This window comes from Arachis hypogaea, chromosome 8 (genome assembly GCF_003086295.3).
Source record: "Arachis hypogaea cultivar Tifrunner chromosome 8, arahy.Tifrunner.gnm2.J5K5, whole genome shotgun sequence".
Lineage (NCBI taxonomy): Eukaryota > Viridiplantae > Streptophyta > Magnoliopsida > Fabales > Fabaceae > Arachis > Arachis hypogaea.
In genome coordinates, this window is record NC_092043.1 from 45,506,445 (window position 1) to 45,530,876 (window position 24,432).

General features: G+C 28.2%; 3 protein-coding genes across 3 annotated transcripts; 1 reads left to right on the top strand and 2 right to left on the bottom strand.

Annotated features, from left to right (window-relative positions):
• Window positions 1–1,180: 1,180 nt before the first annotated feature.
• Window positions 1,181–3,809, bottom strand: LOC112705420 (protein LIKE EARLY STARVATION, chloroplastic). Its single transcript, XM_025756250.3, has 4 exons — window positions 3,190–3,809; window positions 3,086–3,093; window positions 2,265–2,455; window positions 1,181–1,935 (listed from the first exon to the last, which is right to left on the bottom strand). Exons 1-4 carry the CDS (start codon window positions 3,704–3,706, stop codon window positions 1,554–1,556), a joined length of 1,098 nt encoding a protein of 365 aa, XP_025612035.1. The 5' UTR covers window positions 3,707–3,809; the 3' UTR covers window positions 1,181–1,553.
• Window positions 3,810–8,558: 4,749 nt separating this feature from the next.
• On the top strand, window positions 8,559–11,926 carry LOC112707776 (superoxide dismutase [Fe], chloroplastic). The gene is made up of 10 exons (XM_025759723.3): window positions 8,559–8,726; window positions 8,846–8,920; window positions 9,044–9,093; window positions 9,371–9,445; window positions 10,456–10,644; window positions 10,721–10,895; window positions 11,035–11,156; window positions 11,262–11,288; window positions 11,382–11,405; window positions 11,496–11,926. The coding sequence occupies exons 2-10, from the start codon at window positions 8,854–8,856 to the stop codon at window positions 11,700–11,702; spliced, it is 936 nt and encodes a 311-aa protein (XP_025615508.1). The 5' UTR covers window positions 8,559–8,726; window positions 8,846–8,853; the 3' UTR covers window positions 11,703–11,926.
• A 2,838-nt stretch (window positions 11,927–14,764) lies between these two features.
• Window positions 14,765–17,744, bottom strand: LOC112705421 (uncharacterized). Its single transcript, XM_072201496.1, has 2 exons — window positions 17,606–17,744; window positions 14,765–16,551 (listed from the first exon to the last, which is right to left on the bottom strand). Exon 2 carries the CDS (start codon window positions 16,500–16,502, stop codon window positions 14,901–14,903), a length of 1,602 nt encoding a protein of 533 aa, XP_072057597.1. The 5' UTR covers window positions 16,503–16,551; window positions 17,606–17,744; the 3' UTR covers window positions 14,765–14,900.
• Window positions 17,745–24,432: the final 6,688 nt, after the last annotated feature.

Sequence of the window (24,432 nt, forward strand, 5' to 3'; positions counted from 1 at the left end):
AGAGTCATGTTCTTTTTGGGTGATTCTGTATGCTTTCTTAATGCCTCGCTGTGGGTCTGGCCAGTATTCAATACTGAACAACAAAACCATAAGTCATAACATATCCTAAAAGATGATGCTGATGACTTACCATCATCCAGGCTAACACTTTGTTCTACTTATGCTTCAACCTGCTTCCAAGCACATTGTTTCTGCACTAATGTACAGAAAATCAATCTCTTATTTATCCCAAGTCTATAATAATCATACCACATCATTTTGGCTACCAAATGTTAGCAAAATATCCAGCTATCCAGAATTTTTTGTTTCTTTTGAGTAAAAGAATCAAGTAACATCGCTTAGAGCAAAAGATTGAATTGATATACCTTCCAGCAGAAATATATCCGTCGGCATAATCAGTTGGGAATGGGAGATCTTCAGCATCGTCTTCGATAATGTTGCATTCCTTCAACGGTTGCTAGTTCTTGGCCTTGGCCAGCTGGTGACGGGACTGATCAAGAATTGTAACATTGTTAGCATTCACATGCTTGACTATGCCAAGAGTGGTGAACCCTGTTCCTCCGCCGATGGTCGTAGAGATCTGCAGGCTCGAGTGCATCATCCCTCATGTCTTCAGTCCAGTGTCCCGGGTTTATGATTTGATCATACACGATAGACAAGAACCTGTAGAACCAAAATGCCTCCCTTTTGTGTTGGATGAACCTGGGCTGAGAGGCTGGCCTAGTAGTAGTGGCTGAGATACTGCTGCTGCGGCTGCATCTGCTCCTCTTGTTCTTGTTACCATAAGACAGTGCACCCTTGTTCTTTTTCAACTCCACTTAGCATCAAGGTTGCCATGGACTGATGATAGTGATAATCAATGACAACTATTGTTGAACAAGCTAAGTACTAATGAGAAAAGAGACACAAGATCCATTTTCGTGACGCAGACTAATTTTGACAAACTTGACTCACCCTTAATTGTGTTGTTAAGTTTCTTCCAGTCTTATTGTATCTTTGGCGATATAGCACTAATTGGGATTTATTTAATCCAAAGTGTTTATTGAGATCATTTTCAGAGTAGAATATATAATTTTTCCTTCTGTTAAGAAATAAAGAATAATATAGATAAATCTGATGATACCAGAAAAGGAAGAGGCATACGTTACGGGTCAAGGCGTGTAAAATGCAAGATAAAGAGTTGAATATTCAATATTATGCATTTCACTTCATTTCAATATTTCATCACACGTCCAACTAATGGTATCTTGACAATTCGTGTGAGGCCAGGCTCGCATTTCATTTATACAGCAAAAAGGCCATAAGCCATTAGAACCTTGAGTACGATCTATGCATAACTACTACTATGACTCAACCACACAGAAATTGAAAAACAACCTCTACAAATATATGCATAAACATAATGTAAATGCACTAGATTATGTATCACACTATTCACTACATATAGTCACTGTGTTACTATACTCAGGACACATAGCATTTTGTAGAATTGTGGGTTGGGAAGAAAAGGGGGTTAAGCTTCCCGTATATGAATATCAGACGAGTTAGGAAGATTAAGGTTCCAGTATATCAGATGGTTTTGGAACTTCCCTGAGTTGCACCGAGTTTTCAAAGCAGTGATAGAAACCATAATGAGGGAATCTTTCATACCAAGTATCTTGAATAACATGTGTGTCCCAGTGTTCTCCACTGCTGCTCTTACCGTACTTGTGAATCCATCCAGAACCATTGTGTTGCTCTCCCCAAGTTCTGTTCCAGCGATCTCCATGCTTACCTTGCCACCAGGTCTCCCCCTGCTTAACACCATGGCCATTTAGATCAAAATTTTCATCCCATTTGTCACCCCATTTCTCCCATCCATCACCCTTGCGGCGCTCAGCCCATTTGTCTGTGTATTTAATGCTGCCACCATATCCATCATACGTTTCGCCCCACCTGAAAAAAACACAGCACCCTTAATCCAAGAGGGAAAAAAGTTGGAATGTAAAGATGAAAAAACACTATCAGGATTCAGGAGCCAGAACAAGTTGCCAATTTTTCTTATTGTTTCTCAAAAGAGGATAAATTACATTCACTCTGAATTTCTCAGCACAAACCTTGAAGGTAGTAGTAATTTGCTTTCACAAAATCTTGGTCCAATAAAAATATAAATTGCTCAAAATATTTCAGTCTACATCGTCTTGTTGAAATCACTATATGTTTAAACAATGAGCATTAAATGCATCGAATTTCAACTCTCAACCAAAATTTTATACTCTTGTTACCTTTCATGCCAAACATGAGCATGTCCAGCTTCCAAGGGTGTATTTGGATCAATACTGCACCATTTGTGTGCCCATTTCTCTGCTTGACCAGCTGCATTGTAGTGTTCCCACCATTTTTCTTGCCATTCGTCACCTCTACCATTCTTTCCCCACTTGTCTGCAGTTTTCTCCATATGCATAAGCCCATTTTCCTGCAAGCGAAAACCATGCCAAAGATTATCTTATTGAAACACAATTATTGTTGTCCAGGAGTATATAGGTCGTATCGGCTAGTGCTGTGACTACAGCTACACGGCATGCATTAATAATTGACAAGGGACAATTCAGAATAATGATATAAAAGAGCTTAAGAAACAGGTTCCCAATGAATCGCCTCTGGCAATGAGCACGGCGACAGTGGCATCTATTTAGAAACAGAACTAAAACCACCGAGTTTCTTTCCGAATTAGTAAGTTCAAAAGACAGCCTCAGGCAATGGCAACTTCAGATGTATAAATTTCAACACCATGTAACCTCGTTTGGTAGCTTGAAGATCATATAAACAAAAAGTAAAAAATAATAGGAATATATATATATATATATATATATATATATATATATATATATATATATATATATTCCTATTTCTTTTTATTAAAATAAGTTATGTATTCCTCTTTTTTCCCTCCATTCCATGCTTCTTCGTTGTTAAGGGGGAAAAAATGGTGTACTGATCACAATTTTTCCGAAATGTAAACAAATTCATTTGCAAATTTTAAAACTCAAACTGAAAACCCTAAAGAAAAGAGGGAGAATGAAGGGGAGAAGGAGGAGGAAATTACAGTGTACACTATAAAGTATGAACATCGGTTCCAATTCAAAGAGCAAAAGATCCAATTCCAGAGAAACGAAAAATAAAAGTAAAAATGTTGAAGCCAAATGTTACCATCTAGAAGCTTGGCATTGGAATCTGCGCCGTCATTAGCGGCGGGCTTGGCCCCGTCGTTAGTGCCTTTGTCGTCGAGGATGGCCCTGGCAGCAGATATTGCGGCAGCAGCTCGATCGATGACCTGCATGCGCTGGATCCTGTCCCTCTCTTCACTGGGAACTTGTAGAAGCTTCTGGAAGTTGGAGGTCTTGTTGTCCAGATCGTCCCCAAGTCCACCGGTGGCGGCACTCTCGTCGTGTGGAGAGGGAGAGGGAGAGGTACGGTCAAGAATTCTCTTGAAGTGAGCGGTTTTCCTGTCCCTCTCAACGGCCCTCTTCCACATGTCCAGATACGACGAGTCTCCTCCTCGTTCTCCGTCGTCGGAAACACTGGCGCTGACTCTGAGCCTGACGCATTTTGTGTTACGGCGCGGTGTTTGGAGGAGGAACGGGTGGCTGAGCAGCTCCGATAGGGGCAGGACGCGCGGCGATGTGGTGAATGCACCCGCAGCGAAGGATCCGATATGGGTCGCCATTCATGGGACAAGACTGAGAATCAAAGGCTCAAGATGGCGCTCAGGTTTCTTGAAAGGCTCAAGATGGCGCTCAAGTTTCTTGCGCTATTTATATCTTCTATATTGAAATCCAACGGGTTAAAATGAATCATTCAAGAGAATAATCGCTTTCATAGCTCACAAGTAAAGTTCCATCACTGTTTTAGCGGGACTATGAACTTAATTATCATTAAATTAGAATAAAATTTACACGGAGTTAATCATTGTTGTATTAAAATATAAATTTAGATCAGTTATAAGTTATAAAATTAATAATAAATAAATATTCATTTTTTTTTAAAGAATATTTACTAGTGTTACTGTATTAAGATACTTTATTACTAAATGCCCGGGATTTTTTTTAAAAAGAGAGGACATTTTCGTGTTACCTAAGGTAAGAAGCAAAGGACGCAATCAACGTGAGTCACGTGACATTCCAGGGCAGAGAGGACAAGCTGTATAAATAACAGATTTAGCTATCACCTGTTTAACCCAACTTGGGCATGTTAAAGTTATTAATAAAAATGTAAAGTTTACATTTTAATATATTTATGATTTACTTATTCCATCCGTTAGTATGAATTTATTGAATTTTTAATTAAATTTTTATATATTTTATATTAAATTCTTATATTATATCATATTTTTAATAAAATAAAATAATATTTTTATTCTCAACATTTGAGATAAGTCTTATTTGTGTTCTTAATATTTTTTTTTGTGATATTTGTGTCCTTAATATTTAAATCGTCATATTTATATTTCTAACTTTATAAAATAATTCAATATTATCTTGCTGTTAATTACACATAATGAACTTTAGTTGGAGTTTTAAAAATCTTTTCTTAAAGTTAGATTACAAATGTCTGTGACAAAATCGATAATCCACTTCATAGATCATCAAAAGTTGAAACTAATCCCTACAATATTTATATAATTCACTTTTTTTAGAGACATAATTGAACCTATACACAAATAATGAGTACAATATTAAAATCGAACATATCTAAGTGAAACCTAATTGAGAATGAATACATCTAAATAAAATAATTAAAAAAATATAATATAATATAAGATAACATTGAATCACTTTTATAAACGTTAGAAATACAAATTGGATTGTTTAAATGTTATGGATACAAATAATACTTATTCCAAATATTACAGACAACAACGATACTTTATTCTTTTTTATATTATTTAAAATTAGTATATAATTTAATATGTTTAATTAAATTACTTAATATAATATATATTTAGATATTGATTAACTTATAATTATTTGATTGTATACTTGAATAACTGTTTGACATAGGAATTTTTTATTTAAATAATTTAAATATAATATTTACGAAAATATATAATCTGTGGTATATTTACGTATTTGCATAAACTTTACCCATTTTGGATATAGAGCAGTTAAAACCATAAAAAGCACAATTTTAATACTCTGTATTTAGGGTACGTACAGTTTAAAAATATATGCATAAGCCAGAAGCACTATACTCAAAATACAGCCATAACAAAATTTATGATACATGCAATTTATAAAATACTATTTTTTTAAATAATATTTATCCATCTTTTATTCTTATATCTTTTTGAAAATTTTCAAAATTTAATAGTATCACTTCATAAAATAAAAATATATTATAAACAAAATGTAAATTTAATTATAAAAATAAAAAGATAATTTATTTGAATTATATTAGATAAATTTTAAAAGTTAAACCTAAAATTTAATTTAATTCCAATGCAGATTGTTTTTAATTTTGATATATTAATTAAATTGGATTTTAAGTTTTTAACATCATAATTTACCAACTAACTTATTGTATTAGCTAGTCTTAAAAACAAAGTTTTAAAAATTAGATCAATTATCCAACCGTTTTAGTTACTGATTTACTAATTTTATTGGTCCAACTGGTTCAACTGGAATAACCGTTTATAATTAAATAATAAATAAAAAATATAAATAAACACTCTAAAATATATTTATCGTCTAATATAAATTAAAAAATGTCATCCAAATTTAAAGCATTACATCAACAAAAATATTATGATCTTATCAAAACAAAATTAAAAGTTATTAGTTAAATAACAAGTATTTTTTAATTAATACTATCATTCATAACTAAAATTATAAATCATAAAATGTATAAATAATTTTGATTTATCAATCATTAATAATTTAGTACTCTTTATATGGAGGCAGTAACAATTTATCTACAATTTTAACATGGTTGTTAATACAAAAAATAATTTTACTTTTAGAAATTATTTTTGTAAAGATAATTAAGTTAAATTTTTAAAATTTAGATTTAAATTAATTAAGACTTATATAATTTTTATAATAATTAAAATTTTTTTATTTAAAATTTAAAATTTTAATAATTAAATAATTTTATTTTTAGATCATGTGTTATATTTATTTTATTAATATTTTAAATATGAGTGAAATTTGTAGTAAAAATAAAGAAAAATTAAACTAAATAGATACTATAAAAAATATTTTATATTAGTAAGAAAATTAAATAATAATAATAATAATAATAGTAATAAGTATTTAAATATTAATTACAATAAAATTATGAAAAATACTGTAATAAAAAATAGTACATTGATTGAGTAATTCATAAGTAAAATATATAAGAATAAAAGATAGATAAATATTATTTCAAGAAAAAATTATTTTATATAAATTGTAGGTATTATGGATACAATATCAGAAAAACCAAACCGATCATCGAATCGTTTTAGTTATTGGTTTATTGGTTTATAAGTTTAATCGGTTTGATCGTGGTTGAACTGAAAAAACCGTTTTATAATAAAATAATAAATAAAATATAAAGAAACACATTAAAACATAATTATAATTTAATATAAACTTTAAAATATCATCCAAATTAAAAGTATTATATAAACTAGAATGTTATGATCTCATTCAAATATAAACTCAAAAGTCAAATAATAAAAACAACCAACTAAACATAAAATGCCAACATCCAAATTTATCATCAATCATATTGATTTATATTCAAAATTTTATCACATTCATTCATATTCAAAATCCCTTCATTATTCAACAGCACAAAAATTGAATGAACATCAGCAATAATATCCTCTGCTGATTTTGGATACTTCTAATATTCATAAACAGTAGTCACTACATGTTACGATTTAATAGTAGGAGGGGTACTAGTTATGCCCATTAGAATTACTTAGTCTTTTAAGAGTACAGATAAGAGATGGTTTTGAATGGACAATATGTACTGAGCAATACTGGAACGCTAGAGAAACACCTGAGGAGCAGAGATTTATAGAGGTGGAAAGAGGTTTGAAAGGGAAAATTCTAAGATGGTTTCAGTTAAGAAAGGCGCTCAATTCATTTGCCAATTTGAAAACATTCGAAATTGCGTTCTATCATTGCTACCAACCGAATATGTGTCCAAGCTTGCCAGAAATTTGTTGGAATGAAGTTGCAGAATAAAAAATTGAGTGAAAAGACATTAAAGTTAGACTAAAGTAACAACAGCAACCACCACAAATCGATCAAGAAGCAACCAAATCTCAACTATCAAACAGAACAAGACTCGCAACAGCATCAACATGAATTCAAGAAAAAAGAGAGGCCAAAATCGATGCAAATTCAAATTCAACAAGCAATTTAGCAACAAATCTAACAACAGATCACAATTCAGTTTCACAATATTAGTTCATAAATCAATAAATCTGGAATATGACATTGTCAAAGAAGAAGAATCAGATTTCAATAAAGAAGAAATTTGTAACATAGCTTGTTAACAAGGCTTAATTATACACAAGTAATTTGTATCTGAAAGATATATGGCTTAAAAACACTGATAAAAAATAGTATATTGACGGACTAATTCATAAGTAAAATATATAAGAATAAAAGATAGATAAATATTATTTAAAAAAAATATTTTATATAAATTGCAGGTATTATGGATACAATATCAAAAATTTTGTTATGGTTATATCCTAAGTACAGTATATCAGATTTATACACAGATTTTTATACTCTTCTAGATACAAAGTATTTGAGTTGTGTTTTTTATGATTTTAAATTTTCAACTACTCTGTATTTGAGATGATAAGATTTATATAAATGCGTAAATACATTAGATATTATACATTTTCGTAAATATTACATATTTAAATTAAATTTCTTCTCCAATTCAATCCAAACTATAAATTGATTAAAATGGTACAAATTTAAATTTGATTTGATTTTAATTTTGACAAATAATATGGATTAGATTGAATTTTGGATTTAGTTTTCAAAACCGATAAAATCTATTAAAACTGCACAATGTATTATAATATTATTATTTTATTACTATATTTTAATTTTATTTATAATATATTTAATTTATTATAAATGTTTATATTTTTCATATATTATTATTATTATTAGTGAATATTTTATAAATTTAATGAGATTTATTTATTTATTATTTTAATTAATCTATAATTTATTTATATTATGTTATTATTGAATTTTTAATATATTGTTGAGAATTATTATGATATTATTGATTATTTAAAATTTGATATTAAAAATTGTTTTATATATTTAATATTTTAATTTACAAAAGTACAAATTTAATCTAAACTGTTTGAAATTGGATCGAATTAAATCAAATTAAAAAAAAAAGTTAAAAAATCATTCTATCTAAACGACACCACAAGTATAATTAATATTTGATTTAAAATTGCTCAAACCGCACCGCTTATGAATTATAAACTTAGTGCGAATAATTTGAATATATTATTACAATATAAAGTCACCTTTAAAATTACATTTGATAAACAAATAAAGTTATAATAAATAATAAAAATAAATATAGTAATTATTTGTAGTTTATATTTGGTTTTCTCTCATTTAACTTTCTTATCCAATGGCCCCAATTCCCCAATCTTTCTGCTGCAACCTTTGAACTCCTCTCCTCTGCGCTTCTGTCCTCACCCACTCTCGGTATGGATTTTATCTGTTCGTCGATTTCGAAATAGAACCTTAATTTGCTTGTGTGTGATTAAGAATGCACCTAATTAACATTTCTTTCGCCTTAATTTGCTATGTTTAAATCTATGCAGAAGCAATAATGCTCTTGCCACTGCCATCAACCACAACTCCTACTTCTTCGCCTTTTCTTTCCCACCATCCAAATGGTTCCACTTCCTCTCTCTCTCTTGATTAGCTTCTGGAAGTTAATTTTGATACACTCATAGTATGAAATACTTGTTTTACAGTGTCTGTGCATACAAATTGAGCTCTTATTTTCCAATATGCAGGGTTAAAAAGTTCAAGCATTTCTGGTGCTTCCAAATTATCAAACAATGAGGTATGGACCATTAAACCATTTAAGCATTTGCTTCGTCTATGTAATAATGCAAAATTGTTAAATACTACTTTTGTAAGAACAGTAACAAAATGGATATTGGTACTTTGTTTCATCGGTTGGAGAATAACTCCACTCTAAATCTTTTACCTACAACCCTTTTTTCATATTCTTCTCAGCTCCAACTAGTAGGATAAGGCTCTTTTCTTGTCGACTAGTTGTTTGGTTATTGAATAAGCAACTTGTTTCGGTTTTTAAGAAAAAGTGTTGAACATTGCAGAGAAGATTCATAAGGAAACTTGGACTTGCTAAAATCTCTGCAACATTTGAGTTGAAACCACCACCATATCCACTGGTAAGATTTGAAGTTATTCCGTTATTATTTTCCTAAATTAGTATCAATCAAGCTGCCTAATTTTCACTGGCATTTACTTTTCTAAGAAACAAGCCAATGGTAAAAAACTATATTTGGCCTGGCCTGGTCTGGTGTGTAGTCATTCATCAGCGAAGAATATTGAACATGAAATATTGGACAACAAAGGCATCTCAGTTAGATTTATTGCGTGCGCTACAAAGTCTTGTAACTTAAGCGGAACTCTAAATAAAGAAACTAATGAGTTTTATAAAGTTCTAATATTTCCTGGTGATTTAATCTTGGGGGGGCTATTCTTACACATTCAAATATTTTTCTTGACCTAGTCTGAATTTGATTAATTCCCGGGATTTCTACTCAACTAGTATTGTACTACTCAGAAGATGTTGAGCATATTATGAAATATGAACTTCAAATCCTCATTGGAATTTTCGCTAGGATGATTTGACAGTTATTTCCATTTTCTGTTCTCTTTTGTTATTCCTCCTTTCCAGAGCTTTGCTTATGTGGTCCACTAGGATATTTCTTTTGTTTCCATAATTGATTTCCCTTTTTTAAGTTCTTCCTTTCACACAATGATAGAATACTTAGTGTCAAAAGAGTTAGTTCAATATAAATAAGGAGAAGACGATATTAGTTAGTTAGATATTGAGGCATGGAGAGATAGAGTAGCTCTCAGACTTCCTAAAGATAAACACGACATTCTAGTGCTCTCAAGTCCCAAGTCACATTATTCAAGAACATCATCGGTAAAGAGTGCAACTTCTTCACTTTCCTTTCATTTTCTTTTTATCTATTCACCAGTTCTGGCACATTCTTGCCACTCTATACTCATAAATGGGCAACTCTGTATGTCTTTTACATTGTATTGTGCAATTGTGGGCCTCCTATAAATATTTCATGGTCTAACCATATTTCTTTTACTTGTGACATTTTGATTTATATTTTGGATTGATAATATATCTTTCATCAATTGTAATGAACATTGTCAGAATGCTTTGGAGCCCATTATGAGCCAGGAGACGCTTGAGTACCATTGGGGGAAGCACCACAGGACTTACGTAGAAAATCTGAACAAGCAAATTGTTGGAACGGATTTAGATGGGCTATCGCTCGAGGAAGTTATAGTTAATTCGTACAACAGGGGTGATTTACTCCCTGCTTTCAACAATGCGGCACAGGCATGCATGCTTCACGCTACAGTGTCCTTCTCAGGTTTATGAACCATGCTTTGTAATCTTGTTCTACTTGTTGCAGGTGTGGAATCATGATTTCTTCTGGGAGTCCATGAAACCTCGCGGTGGTGGTGAAAAACCATCAGAGGATCTTCTAAAACTGATTGATCGAGACTTTGGTTCTTTCGAAGGATTTGTTAATGAGTTCAAGACTGCTGCTCAAACACAGTTTGGTTCAGGATGGGTTTGGTTTGCATGTGAGTAACTATCCTTCTCACAGTCTCACCACAGTTTCCCATTTTCGGGATTCATTTCCATTTCTGCTTTTTGTGGTATATCCAACTTATCAAGCACCCTTTTCCCTTGCTTTCCATATTTTTGTTTATGATATTATAGACAAAGACAGCAGACTTGATGTTGGAAATGCGGTAAATCCTCTTCGATCCGATGAGGATAAAAAGCTAGTCGTGGTGAAGAGTCCCAATGCCGTGAACCCCCTTATTTGGGGCTATTATTATGTATGTAATAAGGTTTACAGACTACTTAGGATTCTTTTGTAATCTTTTTTTCTCGAGGCATTATAGCAAATCCTGATGAGATTACATTATTTTAATTTCTTGCAGCCGCTTCTTACCATCGATGTTTGGGAGGTATTGTTCAGATTTGTTTTTGTTGTTGATTTGAATTGAGGAAACAATTTGCACATGCATATCCTCTGACTCTAATGTTTCTTCTTTGTTCAGCATGCTTACTACATTGATTTTCAGGTAACATGTTTGCTTCAAAGCATTCAATTGAAAAACTGAGGCTTGTTCCATGCTAAATGTAATGATGACTGGCTTGTGTTATCCTTGCAGAGTCGGCGGCCTGATTATATATCGATGTTCATGGATAAACTTGTTTCTTGGGAAGTGGTTAACTCAAGATTCGAAAAAGCCAAGGCTGTAGTCGAACAGATGGAGCGAGAGGACGAGAGGAAAAGGAAACTGGAAGAACAGAGATTCACAACCGATGAAGCTCCGGCCAATGCAATATTTCCTGATACTGATGCTGCTGCTGAATGAGAGAGCTTAAAATGGCGTATATACTATTACTGTATCAATCTAGCTGAGGTAGATGTTTTGAGCTGCAAATTTTGGTAATGATTAATAGTGTATAATAGTTAGTGGTTACATCTTCATTAATTTGCATGATCCTGTAGGAGTTTTTTTTTAATATATTGATTTTATTTAGTTTATTAAAATATCAAAATTACTATATATTATATAAGAGAAATTCTTGGACAACACTAATTTTTAGTATTTTTTGTTATTATTTGACTAACACAAATATTAAATTATCTTTAACAAATATAAGTATAAATTATATATTTTTGTGTACAAAATTTTTATAAATAGGAATGTAAATTATTAATAATTAAGTGCTGGCCAAAAATAAAGTATTACTCGTTATATTTGGGTATAGATATGTATATTTGGGTCCATTAACATTTGGTGCAATGCAATGTTGGATACATTATAGTATAATCCTACCGAGTTGGTAGGTATGACATCACTGGTCATTTGTTAGGAGGCACAGCATTGTGTAAATGCATATGTTGTAACCATGCAGTGTGAACAAACAAGTTCACATCTAACCTACATCTATATTACTAATATATCTATATCCAGAGATAGATAAATTTAATTAAGTATTATATGAGTTAAATTAGAAAATAAATTATTTTTTAGTTAATATTAATTAATGCTTTATAAAATATTTTTTTTATTTTAAATTTTAAATTCTTAATCTTTAAATCTTAAATTCTAAATTTTAAAGCAAATTAATAATCGAACTGATTAAACTACTGAGTTAGAGTTACTGAATTATTTGTTTATTTTTTTTAAATTCTGTTTTTCTTCGTTAACAAATACTTTTAAGATGGGTTGCAAACTAAATGAAAAAAGGCCGGCTCAACTTGTGTTTTGCATACCAATTTTATGTAAGAGGGAATAAACTTCTAAAGAAAGTTTTATTTGTTTATCTATTTATTAAAAAATATAGAAAAATAATTTTTAATTAGCTAATATTATTCAATTTTAAGATTTAGGATTATAATTTAAAATTTAGGATTAAGCGTCTAAAATTTAATATAAACAAAATAATTTTAAAAAAATTAATTGATGTCGGTTTAAAAAATATATATATATTTATCTAGCATTACTCTTATTTATTTTATTGGTGATCACTTTTAAGAATGTCCAAGGTTCAAAACTTTCGCATCAAGACATGATCCCATATGAATTCTTATTCTAAACTATAAAGTAACGCGTATTATTATTTATTTTCAAAGTAACGTGTATATGGGGCTAATAAACAAATCTTCCATAAGACCATTTTCTTGAAATGAAAAAAAAAAACTCCTTTGCAATTACCTTGAAAATGTTTTAGCCTACCGAGACAATGACATGTTTATTTTTTGTTTCTTAAACCAACCACGTAATTTGCTGAAACCTTCCTTGTTCCCTCATAATTTTAATGAAGTTTCATAAGCTTCTTATAGAAGCTTCTATTTCTATGACCTATATATGTGGTTATGATGATCAAATAATTCGTACAAGATGGGTACTAAGCAAAAATGTTCACCAATCATTATCCAATTTCAGAGGGCTGTGAAGAAGAAATTGAGATCAATATTACACTATTTATTAAGGAGAATGCATTATTCTTCTTCATCAAGTGTATCAAAGCAAAGATGGTGGAGGTTGTTCAATAATAATACAATAAGCTTCAAAAGCTTCATTGAAGATGAACAAATCAAAAGTGATCGCATGGAAAAGTATAGAACAACAATAATTAGCTATGCTTCCGAAGATGATGATGATGATGATATTAATCAACGGGCAGAGGTTTTTATTGCTAATTTTCGTCGCCAGCTTAGTTTGGAAAGAAGAGTTTGTTATTGGGAGCCAAAATTTTAATTTGCATGAGATAATAGTTCTGAGGGTGAGGGTGATTAATTATTAATTAGAAAAAAAATTGGATTGCTTAAGTTCAATTAGTGGTAATATTAGTGTTTTCCAAGTATATAGATTTGATGTATAATAATAAGGTGTAATTATTCTGTCTGTTCTTATAGTTTTATTGGATTTTTAACTAAGTTTTTTATAATTTTTTTATTGACTTTTTATACCATATCAGATTTTGTAATTAAATCGAAACGCTAGAATTAACAGAATATTTTGTTAAATAAAATGAATATGTCTAATACTTGATTAAATATTATGTATAGTTTAACAAAATATTCAGTTAATTTTAATGTTGTTATCACGGTAGGGGACTTAGCTACAAAATCTGATATGGTATAAGAATTTAATTAAAAAAAAAAAGTATGAACTTAATTAAAAATTCGGTAAAATTATAAGAATCGAGAGAATAATTAAACCTAATAATAATCATAATGTAATGTGTCCAATGAAAATAGATTCTTTCAACTTTTTTTCTCAATTATTTGATAAAATGTGATCTCTCACCTTATATTCTTTAAGTCGGACCAAAAAAAATATATAAGATAGATACTAAATAGTTAAAAATCACTCTTTACAAAATAATTAAGAAAAAAAATTGAAAAAATCTACTCCCCAATAATTATTGTGTACGGAAATATGACAAGTTTATTTTCTTATTTGAACTTCTCTTTTTAATTAAAAATGTTTGGTGATATGAAAAGAAACCAGGTAAGAAAAAAAGATTCAACAAATATTAGAAAGAAGACATGAAGCCAATACTAGACCAACTATTTCAAGATAAAAGCTCTATGCATGTACATTTAAAAGGTTGCAAAAGCAAAGAAAATATTTTAGTATTATCTACATATTTTTTTTATTTTTTTTAATTTACATTCTATGAATTTTTTTGGGAGATAAAATCCCAAAAAATTAGAGTTTGATGATGATTTTAGAAAATATGAGAATAAATGAAATTCATCCTTGACGAATTATAAATATTTAATTTAAAATTTAAAAAAGTGAATTTGTTGATAATGAATGATCTTTTTTTATTTTTCAATTTTCGAAAAGTGAGTTTGTTGACTATGAATTATCCTTTTAATTATTTTTTTTAATTTAAAAAAACTATAATACACCAATTAGCAAATTCAGAGTATCATGTTTCAATAAATAACAATATTACACCATTTTTTTTGTAAATCACCCACCTCAGTATGGTATATAAATTAAAAGATGTCAAAACACAGAAATTGGAAGTGGATTTGATTGAATTCATCATTTGGATTGATAGTCAATGACACTCTGAAAAGCACCCGCCAATGCTCTCACTCTGTTCTTTCTTGCTTCCAAAAGCTTGCTTGCTGTCTCTTCAATCACCCCATTTGATACTTGAGCCTCTCTTTTCCCATGCATCATTACACCTTGTGATGATGATGGTGGTAGTGATGGTGAAGACGATGGCAATGGCGAAGGTGATACTTCCACCTTTTCCTTCTCTTTGTTCTCTTCTTTGAGTTGATGATGTTCTTCTTCTTGTTGTGTTGCTTGATTTTCATTATTATTGCTTTCTAGTTCCTTCACCTTGTTATCTTCCACTTTTATTACTGGCTCTTCAGCATTTTGCTTTTCTTCTTCTTTGATTTCATCAATTTTTGCTTCTTCTGCTGTTGAATGATTAAGTTCTAAGTAGTTGTTGTTACTTTCTTCTTGATTTGTCGTTACGCTGATTTTCTGATTATCACCATCTTCATTTTTCTTATCGTCTTCATTCTCTTCTATTTTCTCTTCTTCTTTATCTTCTTCTTTTTTGTGTTCTTTTTCTTCTATTTTCTCTTCTTCTTTTTCGTATTCTTTTTCTTCTATTCTCTCTTTTTCTTTCTCCTCTTCCTCCTCCTCCTCTTCTTCTTCGTCTACTTCTTCGTGTTCTTTTTCTTCTTCTTCTATTTTCTCTTGTTTTTCATATTCTTGTTTTTCTTCTTCTTCTTTTTCTTGTTCTTCTTCTTCGGATGATAATGTTGAAATAATTTTTTCTTTACTATCCTCGTCTTGAGTTTGAACTTGATCGTCATATTCTTCGACCTTGTGATGATGATAATTGTCATGATCAAGAACAAGATCATGGTCATTCTGATCATCATAAAATTCAATATCAGATAAATTATCAATATTATTTTCTTGATAATTATCCAATATATTTATCACCTCTTCTTTTTCTTCATTTATAGCTTCCTTAACTTCTTCCTCATTATTCCCAACTTTATCCAACTTCTCTAAAAAAATATCTTCACCATCCTTCTTTGTTGAAGAACTACTCTTTGCAACCTTTGTTGAGCCAACAACCTTCTTAGTATTTGTTATAGAAGTTGAAGAGACACTTTTCTTGGCACCACTTTTAACACCACCACCAACACTAGTTTTTGTTGCTTCCTTAACATTACTACTAGTAATGGGCCTGGACTTAGAAGTGGTAATATTAGTGATACTCTTAACAGGCCCAATGGACTTTTTAACTGATATTGGCCTGTCTCTTGGGCCTGGGGAAACAAGTTGTTGTCTCGAAGGAGAAGGTTGTTTCTTGAGTTGGGCCTCAGATGATGGAATGGGCTTATCAAAAGAACTTCTTCTAATGGGCTTGCTATTAATGCTATTGGAAGAAGGGTCATTATTGGGCTTTACTGTGAGCTTTGGTATTTGAGTACCTTTGGATTTGACGCTGTTTGGTCCATTTTTATCTGAGGTTGTTGTTGACTTTTCTTTAGAGGTGGTTGTTGCTTTTATTGGGGTTCTTTTTGTTGTGCTTGAGATTTGAGAAGAATGTGAAGATGTGGTAGTTTTCTTCTCCTTTCCAACACCACCACCATTAGGTTTTGTTGCCATATATGAATATGTAACTAGGTGGCTTCAATTATGAATCCTAGGGAAGATCCTGCAAATAACTAAAAAGGTTTAGATAAATTTCTATAAAATATTTGTTTTCTTTATTTTGGTTTTTATATTTTTTTTATCCGATAAAATTTAAAAGACATTTCTATTTTAGACACTATCGTTAGTTTGTTGTGTTAAATAATCACGAAATACATCTTGTAACACTAATATTTCAATTTGTCATGTCAATATTTAGCCTGCCACGCTAATACTTAACAGAATAAATTAACAACGAGGACTAAAATAAAGATCTATTAACAGGTGTATTCATCGTCTTTTTATGGCTCAAACAACTTCATTGTTTTGGCTTTGGGACATTAATTCTAAAAAAAGTTAATAAAGTCAACAATAATTATGTTATATTGACATTACAAATTAGCTATCAATTAGTCATGTATAAAAATATGAAATTACTTCACTATTAAACTATATATTTATAATCAAAATTCATAAGTAATATAATTAAATTAAATTCTATCTATAATCAAAATATAAATAGAAGAACAAAAATAATGTAGTGGTTAATTTTGACATAAAAAAATTGATTTTGTTGTAAAGTAAAACATGATTTCAAATATATCCTATAGTTGTGACATAACAAAATGAAGTTGCTCCATCAATATCCCCCACACACATTCCACCTTGATATTTTAAAATAATAAATTAAAGAAATAAATTGGGCATGAACATGAAAGAAAAAAATATTAACGTGACCTAAACTATTAGTGACATGATTAATATTAATGAATGTCAAACTTGAGATTTGGATTTGGAGTTTTAAGCTTAATTGGAGAATATGGTAACCTTAATAATATGATTACTTGATCATCACCATGTATGAATTTTCTTTGATATACAAACAAGAACATGTGACGCAATGATTAATCAAATTCCATATTATTTTTGGATTTTGGGATTTATAAGGAGGAGAAGCAAGCAAAATTCAAAATTTGAAAGATGAATAAAAGAAAAAAATAAATAAAATAAAACAAAAAGGAAGAGTAAATTTACAATAACCAAATTAAATGGAAAATGTTCAAGTTCAGATAACGTACCTTGATAAAATTAAAGAAAGTTCATGGAAGAGTGAATTTGTGGGCACAAAGCAATAATCAAATGAAATTGCTTTGAAAGATGAGAATATATGAAGAGAGAGACAAAAAGGAACAAAATGATTGGTTAAAAACAGAAAAACCAGAAAAAAAGGGGAGGATTGGGAATTTGGAGCCTTAATAATATCATGAATGCACCGCAAATCACGCACTAACTCAAAGATGGTGAATGCCGTTTCTTCTTTTTTCTTTTTTTTTTTCTTTTTCTTGAAGGCATTGGTTATTCAATGCCATTATTATATCATAAAAATACTACTATTTTTTTTTTCATTTTAATTTTAACTAAAAATTGTTTCATGAATTATTATTATTTATTCTATCTATTTTATTATATAAAAATCAGATTTTTGCACTTAATGATAAAATTAATGTAATATACTTCTAAGAATATTTTTTGATTTATTTATTTTTTAATTTATTGAATATAATTTATTACGATAAATTAATATCAACTAATTAATTTGATTAGATATTTAAATATCACATAATTTATTATAATTTATAACAATCAATTAAAATTAAGAGAATATTTTTTTTATTTATTTTTTTAATTTAGTAAATCCAATTAATTATAACATATTAATTAACTAACTAAATTCAAGACTATTTTTTAATTTAATAAATCAGATCAAATTAATTATACTAATTATTTGTATCAATTAATTGATTTGATTAATTTTTAAAATATTTTTATTTAATTTATTTTATTTATTTAAATACATTAATTATAATTAATCAATTATTTAATTTTATTAAAATAAATATCAAATTATATTCTTAATATAAAAATACAAAATTATGTTCTTTCTATTTTTATTTTACTATTATAAAAGACCATATATACTAGAAGAGAATTTTATTTTTTTACCAATTATTTTTTTATTGGGTAGTTTTTACAGCAATTTTTGTTTTTTCTATGAAGCGTCGTCGTAAGAAGGCAATTATCGTGGACACAAGTCACCACGAAGTTACATATAATATGTTAGTCATGAAGCTTTTAAGGACTATGGTGGTATTATATATGCATAAATAAAAAAAAATTCTTGTTTAAACTTGCTCAAATCATTTATCTCTTTATGTAGTGTATTGTAACGTGGAATTACATTTAATTTGTATTACACAACGATGTTATGGTCTAATTTAAACTTTTATTTTAGAGTTGTGTTATAATTTTATCTCATCGTTTTTTCTCAAATATCAAGTTATTAACATATTTTTATTTATTATTATTGAAATAGTTATGATATGAAATTAAAAGAAAAAACTCTCACACTCAATTCCGTTCATTTTAATCTATTTCTTCTATTTTCTATTTTCTTTTTATTTATTTAATTTTTTACTTTTTATTATGAATTTTATTATTTTTATTTTTTATATATTAATTTATTATAACTCTTTTCAAGTTAAATGTTAAGTCTTTTTAATATTAAAATTATGTCTCTAATATGCTTAATTTTATTGATTTATTAATTATGTAAAACCAAATTTAATTGTTACCAATCCTAATATCTAATAATACAAAAATTATCAATTTCTTAATTTTATGTTTATTTATTTTACAACGAGTCAATAACATTGTAAAGTATGAATTACTAGGATAAATGATTAATAAAATCCTTCAATTTTACTTTCATAATTTTTTCTTCATCTCTAATCCAAACTTTTGTAGTGTTGTGTTAATTTAGATTTGGTTAAAGCTTTCACTTTTAAAAATAATTTATAAACAATATTTTTAATTTTTTTTAAATTATAGTATCTATATTTAATAAATTAAATTAAAAATAATTTTCAACAAATATCAATAACAATAATTATGCTCAGTAAAATAGATTTTATAATTTAAAAATATTATTATAATAAACATAAATATAACAGTTAAATTTAAAAATAATTAATTGATAGAATTATATTAGACTTTTTAATTTTAACAAATATAAACTAAATTTTAAAAAATGCTACTTTAGATATTTTTAAAAACATCCCATTTTTTTTAAGTTATAAACACAAATATATAACTTTTTTATTTATTAAACAGCAAATAAAAAGTTTGTTCTTTTAAAAAACACAAACATATTTTTAAAAGAATTTACCAGACCAAATCTTAGACCTTTAAGTGTCAACATGATATTTCAACTATAAACTATAAAGTAACGTAAACATTATATATAGGTAATTAGGTATGAACAAAATGATATTTCAAATTAATTAATTTGACTCGATTTAGGGTTTGTTTGGGTGAGTTTTTAAGAAAATATCTTTTTTTCGAGTTATCTTTTTTTAAAAGTTCTTATAGAGAAGTAAAAGTAATTTTATGTTTGGATATCTCATGTAAAAATGTCTTTTTATCTATCAATTATGTTTTTTTTTTTGGTGACTAAATTATGTTTGAGTATAACAATATAAAAGGACTTTTTTGTTTATTTATTACATGAAAAACATCTTTTTTTTAAGAAAAAAAGATCTTTTAAAAAAAGATGTAAATTACAGCTTCTCAAAAAAAAATTTTTTATTTTACTAGTACTTTTACTTTTACTACTAAAAATTTGCCAAACACATTAAAAAATAAAAAAAAATCTTTTTTTAATAAAATAATAACATTTAAACATACACTTAGTTCCTTTCCCAATATAACATCTTAATTTCCAAAATTATAGCAATATCTTAATCTTTATCTTTTTTTACTCCTCTTATTTTGTTTACTACTAGAATTTTGTTCATTTTACTTGCTGAGTAACGATGGATGGTTTCATGCTATGATGTCGCAAGTTGATTATGTATTCCTACATTTACAAATATTATGAAACTTAAAGATAAAAATGTATACCAATATTTCAAAATCCTCCCAATTATTATTATTATTATTATTATTATTATTATTATTATTATTATTATTATTATTATTATTATTATTATTATTATTATTATTATTATTATTATTTTCTAGTTCAAAGCCCTTTTCCTTTAAGATCGATGAAGCCCAGTCATATCCAGAATGGGCATTGTGCCATTTGGAATTTGGCAGACCAACCAAATAAATTGACATACAAAAAATAAATGTTGATGCCTCCATTTTTTTTTTTGCCTATTAATTTTGGTGTTTATTTACTCCGTGAGAAAGGTCATTGTCTTTTTCCTCTTATTTATTATGAAATTTCATTCTCATTTATTATTAAATATCGTAATTGATTGAGGTAAGAAATTGAAGAAAATAATGGATTGAGAGGGACATATCGTTTGTTGTATTTTTTTTATGAATAATATTACACATTTAAATTTTTTTATTAATTAAGTTTAATCAAATTGATTTAATAATAAAAATTAATTATGATTAATATTATTTTAAATTTTATTATTTAATTAAATTAAATTTAATTTATAAAAAAATTTAAATATATAGTATTATTCTTTTTTTTATTATCAATTATTTATCGTTGATAAAAAGAAAATTAATGGCTTAGAAAATAACTTGGCCTCACCACTTTAATTAGTTTGAATATTGGTAAACAGGTAATTTATAAATACTAAATTTATATTCAGATTTGTACCATGCGAACTTAAACAATTTATGAGGTTAGGCAATTTAAAAATATACGAGCTGTTTGTTAAATATAAATATTATTTATTATTTATAAAACGAATTATATTTTTTGGATTTTTTGTGATATTTTAAAATATTTTAAAAGTATTTTTTCTTGTTAACAAATTCAAAAAATATTTCTATCAACAAATTGGTAGTCTACATACAGATATTTTGGTGGTTTATTTTTTAATTATTTACTAGACTAAATACTTGTTAAGTTGTTAAACAGAAAATGGTTAATTGCTCGAGTCGATTATTTAACATTAAAAACAAAAATCCATTTTGAGGTAAACCAACTAGACCTTTGATTTTTTTTCAAAAGAATTTAATGATGGATGATTTGATAGACAGCTTGTTTAAAAAAAAATATTATGTATACACTAAAATTGAATTTCTAAAATACAAATATTATTTTACGTATTTTGAATATATTTTTTATATTTTAATATATATTCTATATAAATAATTAATTTGGTGACGATTATATTCTTAATAGTTGTAAATTCGAGAATTTCATCTATCTGTATTTGGTTATAAAAAAAAGACAAGAAAAAATATTGAAAATAAAATACAAAAGTTAATATTTTTGTATTTTATTTGATGATAAACTAAGTATAAGAAAGAATAAATTATGAAAGTCTAATTTATTCTAATTTTGTCATACGACCAAATTAGAAAGAGAAATGTAATTATAAAAAATTAATAAAAATAATAAAAAAATAAAAAATAAGTCGTATTTTTCGTTAGTGTCTCTCTGTCTTTCTTAACAGAAATGATACAAAAGTTTAGTAAAGTTTTTTAAGAAGGTGCTTGTGTTTTTCAAAAGCAAAGTATCTCGTTGTTTTACGTTTGGTAAATAAAAAAGTTCATGTGTTTGTGCTGACAACTTTTAAAAGTTAGAGTACTTTTGAAAGTATCTAAGGGAAAATTTTTTAAAATTGGCTTGTGCTTATTGAAATTAAAATGTCTAATATAAGTTCATACATTAATTAATATTCAAATTTAATTTTTACAATAATCTCTATTATATTTTTTTTAATTTTAAAAGTTAGTTTACAAAATATACTTTGTTGTTGCTTGTGTTTATTAAAAGTCATTTTTAATTTAATTTACCAAATATAAATATAGAAACTCAAAACGGATTGGTTGAGAGAAGTAAGAAAGAAGAACAGAGAACAAATAATGAAAAATTACAATATATACAGAGAGAAAGAACTCTTTTTGACCAGAGAAATTAACCAACTATTACTTTTGAGTAAACTCAATACTTTGAGAAATTCAATTACAAATTTCAACTAATCCACCAAGATAGGAGGTAAGATAACTATTTATACCAAACAGGTTTAACAGAATTTAACAAGAATTTGTTATTCACAACAGTAAACCCTAATTATCTTTATATTGCAGACTCTGTTTTACTGCTTAAGAAGACTGATCCTTAATAATAGATGCTACAACTTTTAAAAAATTATCTTTTAAAAGTTAGCTTTTATAAACTACCTTTTAAAAATAAAAATTTTGTCAAATTTAATTAAATCCAAAACTTAAAATACAAGGACTTATATTAAAAGTAACTTATAAAAAAAATATTTTATGTTTGAAAAGTTATCATAGAAATACTTATTTTAAAGTTATTTAATAAATAGGAATGATAAAATAACTTTTGAAAAGACAAAAAGTCAACTTTTTTTTAATTTTTTTAAAAGTTCTTAAATAACTTTTTGAAAAGTTAAAAATATATTTAAAAAATGGTACCAAACACCATAAATATTACTTTTTATAAGTTAAAAATTCAAAAAAATATTATTTGAAACTTTCTAAACAGACCCTAAGCCTAATTCAATATCTTTAGATATCGTGTCTATATTTATATTTTGTTTGTCAAACATAATTTTAATTTAGTATCTTTAGACACTGTATTATATCTCATCTGCCCAATATAATCTTATGTCTTAATATCCAAATTTCATTGTCTCGTACCTATAAATATATAATGTCGTAGAGACGATAATGATAAGACAAGCTGGGTGTATAGACATGAAAACATACTTGATCGAGACTCAAAAAAATAGACCTGTATTGTAATTATTGAACCTAAACCTGTCTTATTAATGGTGGAAGGCTTTATTTTTGGCATAGTATAACATGTTTAAAAATAATCCTGACAGGACATAAAACTTATTGTCACGATAAATTTTTAGAAGGTTAGATTTAACAGTGTTTGTATAGTTTTCTAGAGTGTTTGAGAATACTCTAGATGGTTTTGGAACGTTCTAGAATGTCCTAGAAGTTCCTGAAATACCCTAGAAGGTTCTAGAAGACTCTAGAAGATCATAAAATATTCTAGAAGAGTGTGAATTGATATAAAAGTATGAAGAGTTGTATGGAACAATCTAGAAGTATTTAGAAAGTAGTGGTAGGATAGATATTTATAAAGAAGGTTCTAGATGATTAATTTAGACCATTGATTAGATTTAATCCTAACCATCCATTGAGGAGGTGGATGGCTATAAATAGGAGGTAAGAGTTAGTGTGAGGGTGTGTGAATCATTTGTAACAAACACTTGAGCAATAAAGTGTTATTTCCACCAAGCTTCCTTTCTCTTGTGTTCTCTTGTGTTCTTAGCTTTCTTGCAAAGTATTGAGGGTTAGGCTGACTTGGTCTTAGCTCAAGAGGTTGAGTAAGTCCGAGTGCCGGCACGGTAGCGTTGGAGTGTGTCCAAGGCCGTGACAACTTGGTATCAGAGCAAGGTTTGAGAGGGAGCACAAGTGGTTTGTGGGAATGGCTTCTAATATCACCATGGAGCACGTTGAGTCTCAAAGGGGAAGGGATGCTATTCCTTCTCAATGGGGAGGCAAGAAGACCCGTTCTTCAAGTGAGCCTAGAGGTAAGGACTCTAACTTCTTAGAAGAAAGAGTTTCTATGTTAGAAAATGTTCTATCCTCTATGGATGAGCGCTTCCAAAGGATAGAACATGACAAGGAGACCCTCAAGGCTCACGTGTTGAGAGAATTAGATGCTTTCAAAGAAAGCATGCTCCAAATCGAAGAGAAGCTTGAGAATTCCTTGAAGCTATTTGAGGAAGTTCGAGGAGGCAAAATCTCGACCAACCATTATAAGGGAGATGACAAAGATTGATCTCCCAAAGCTAAAGGAGTTCAAGGGCGTGAGGGACGCTCGAGAGGTGGA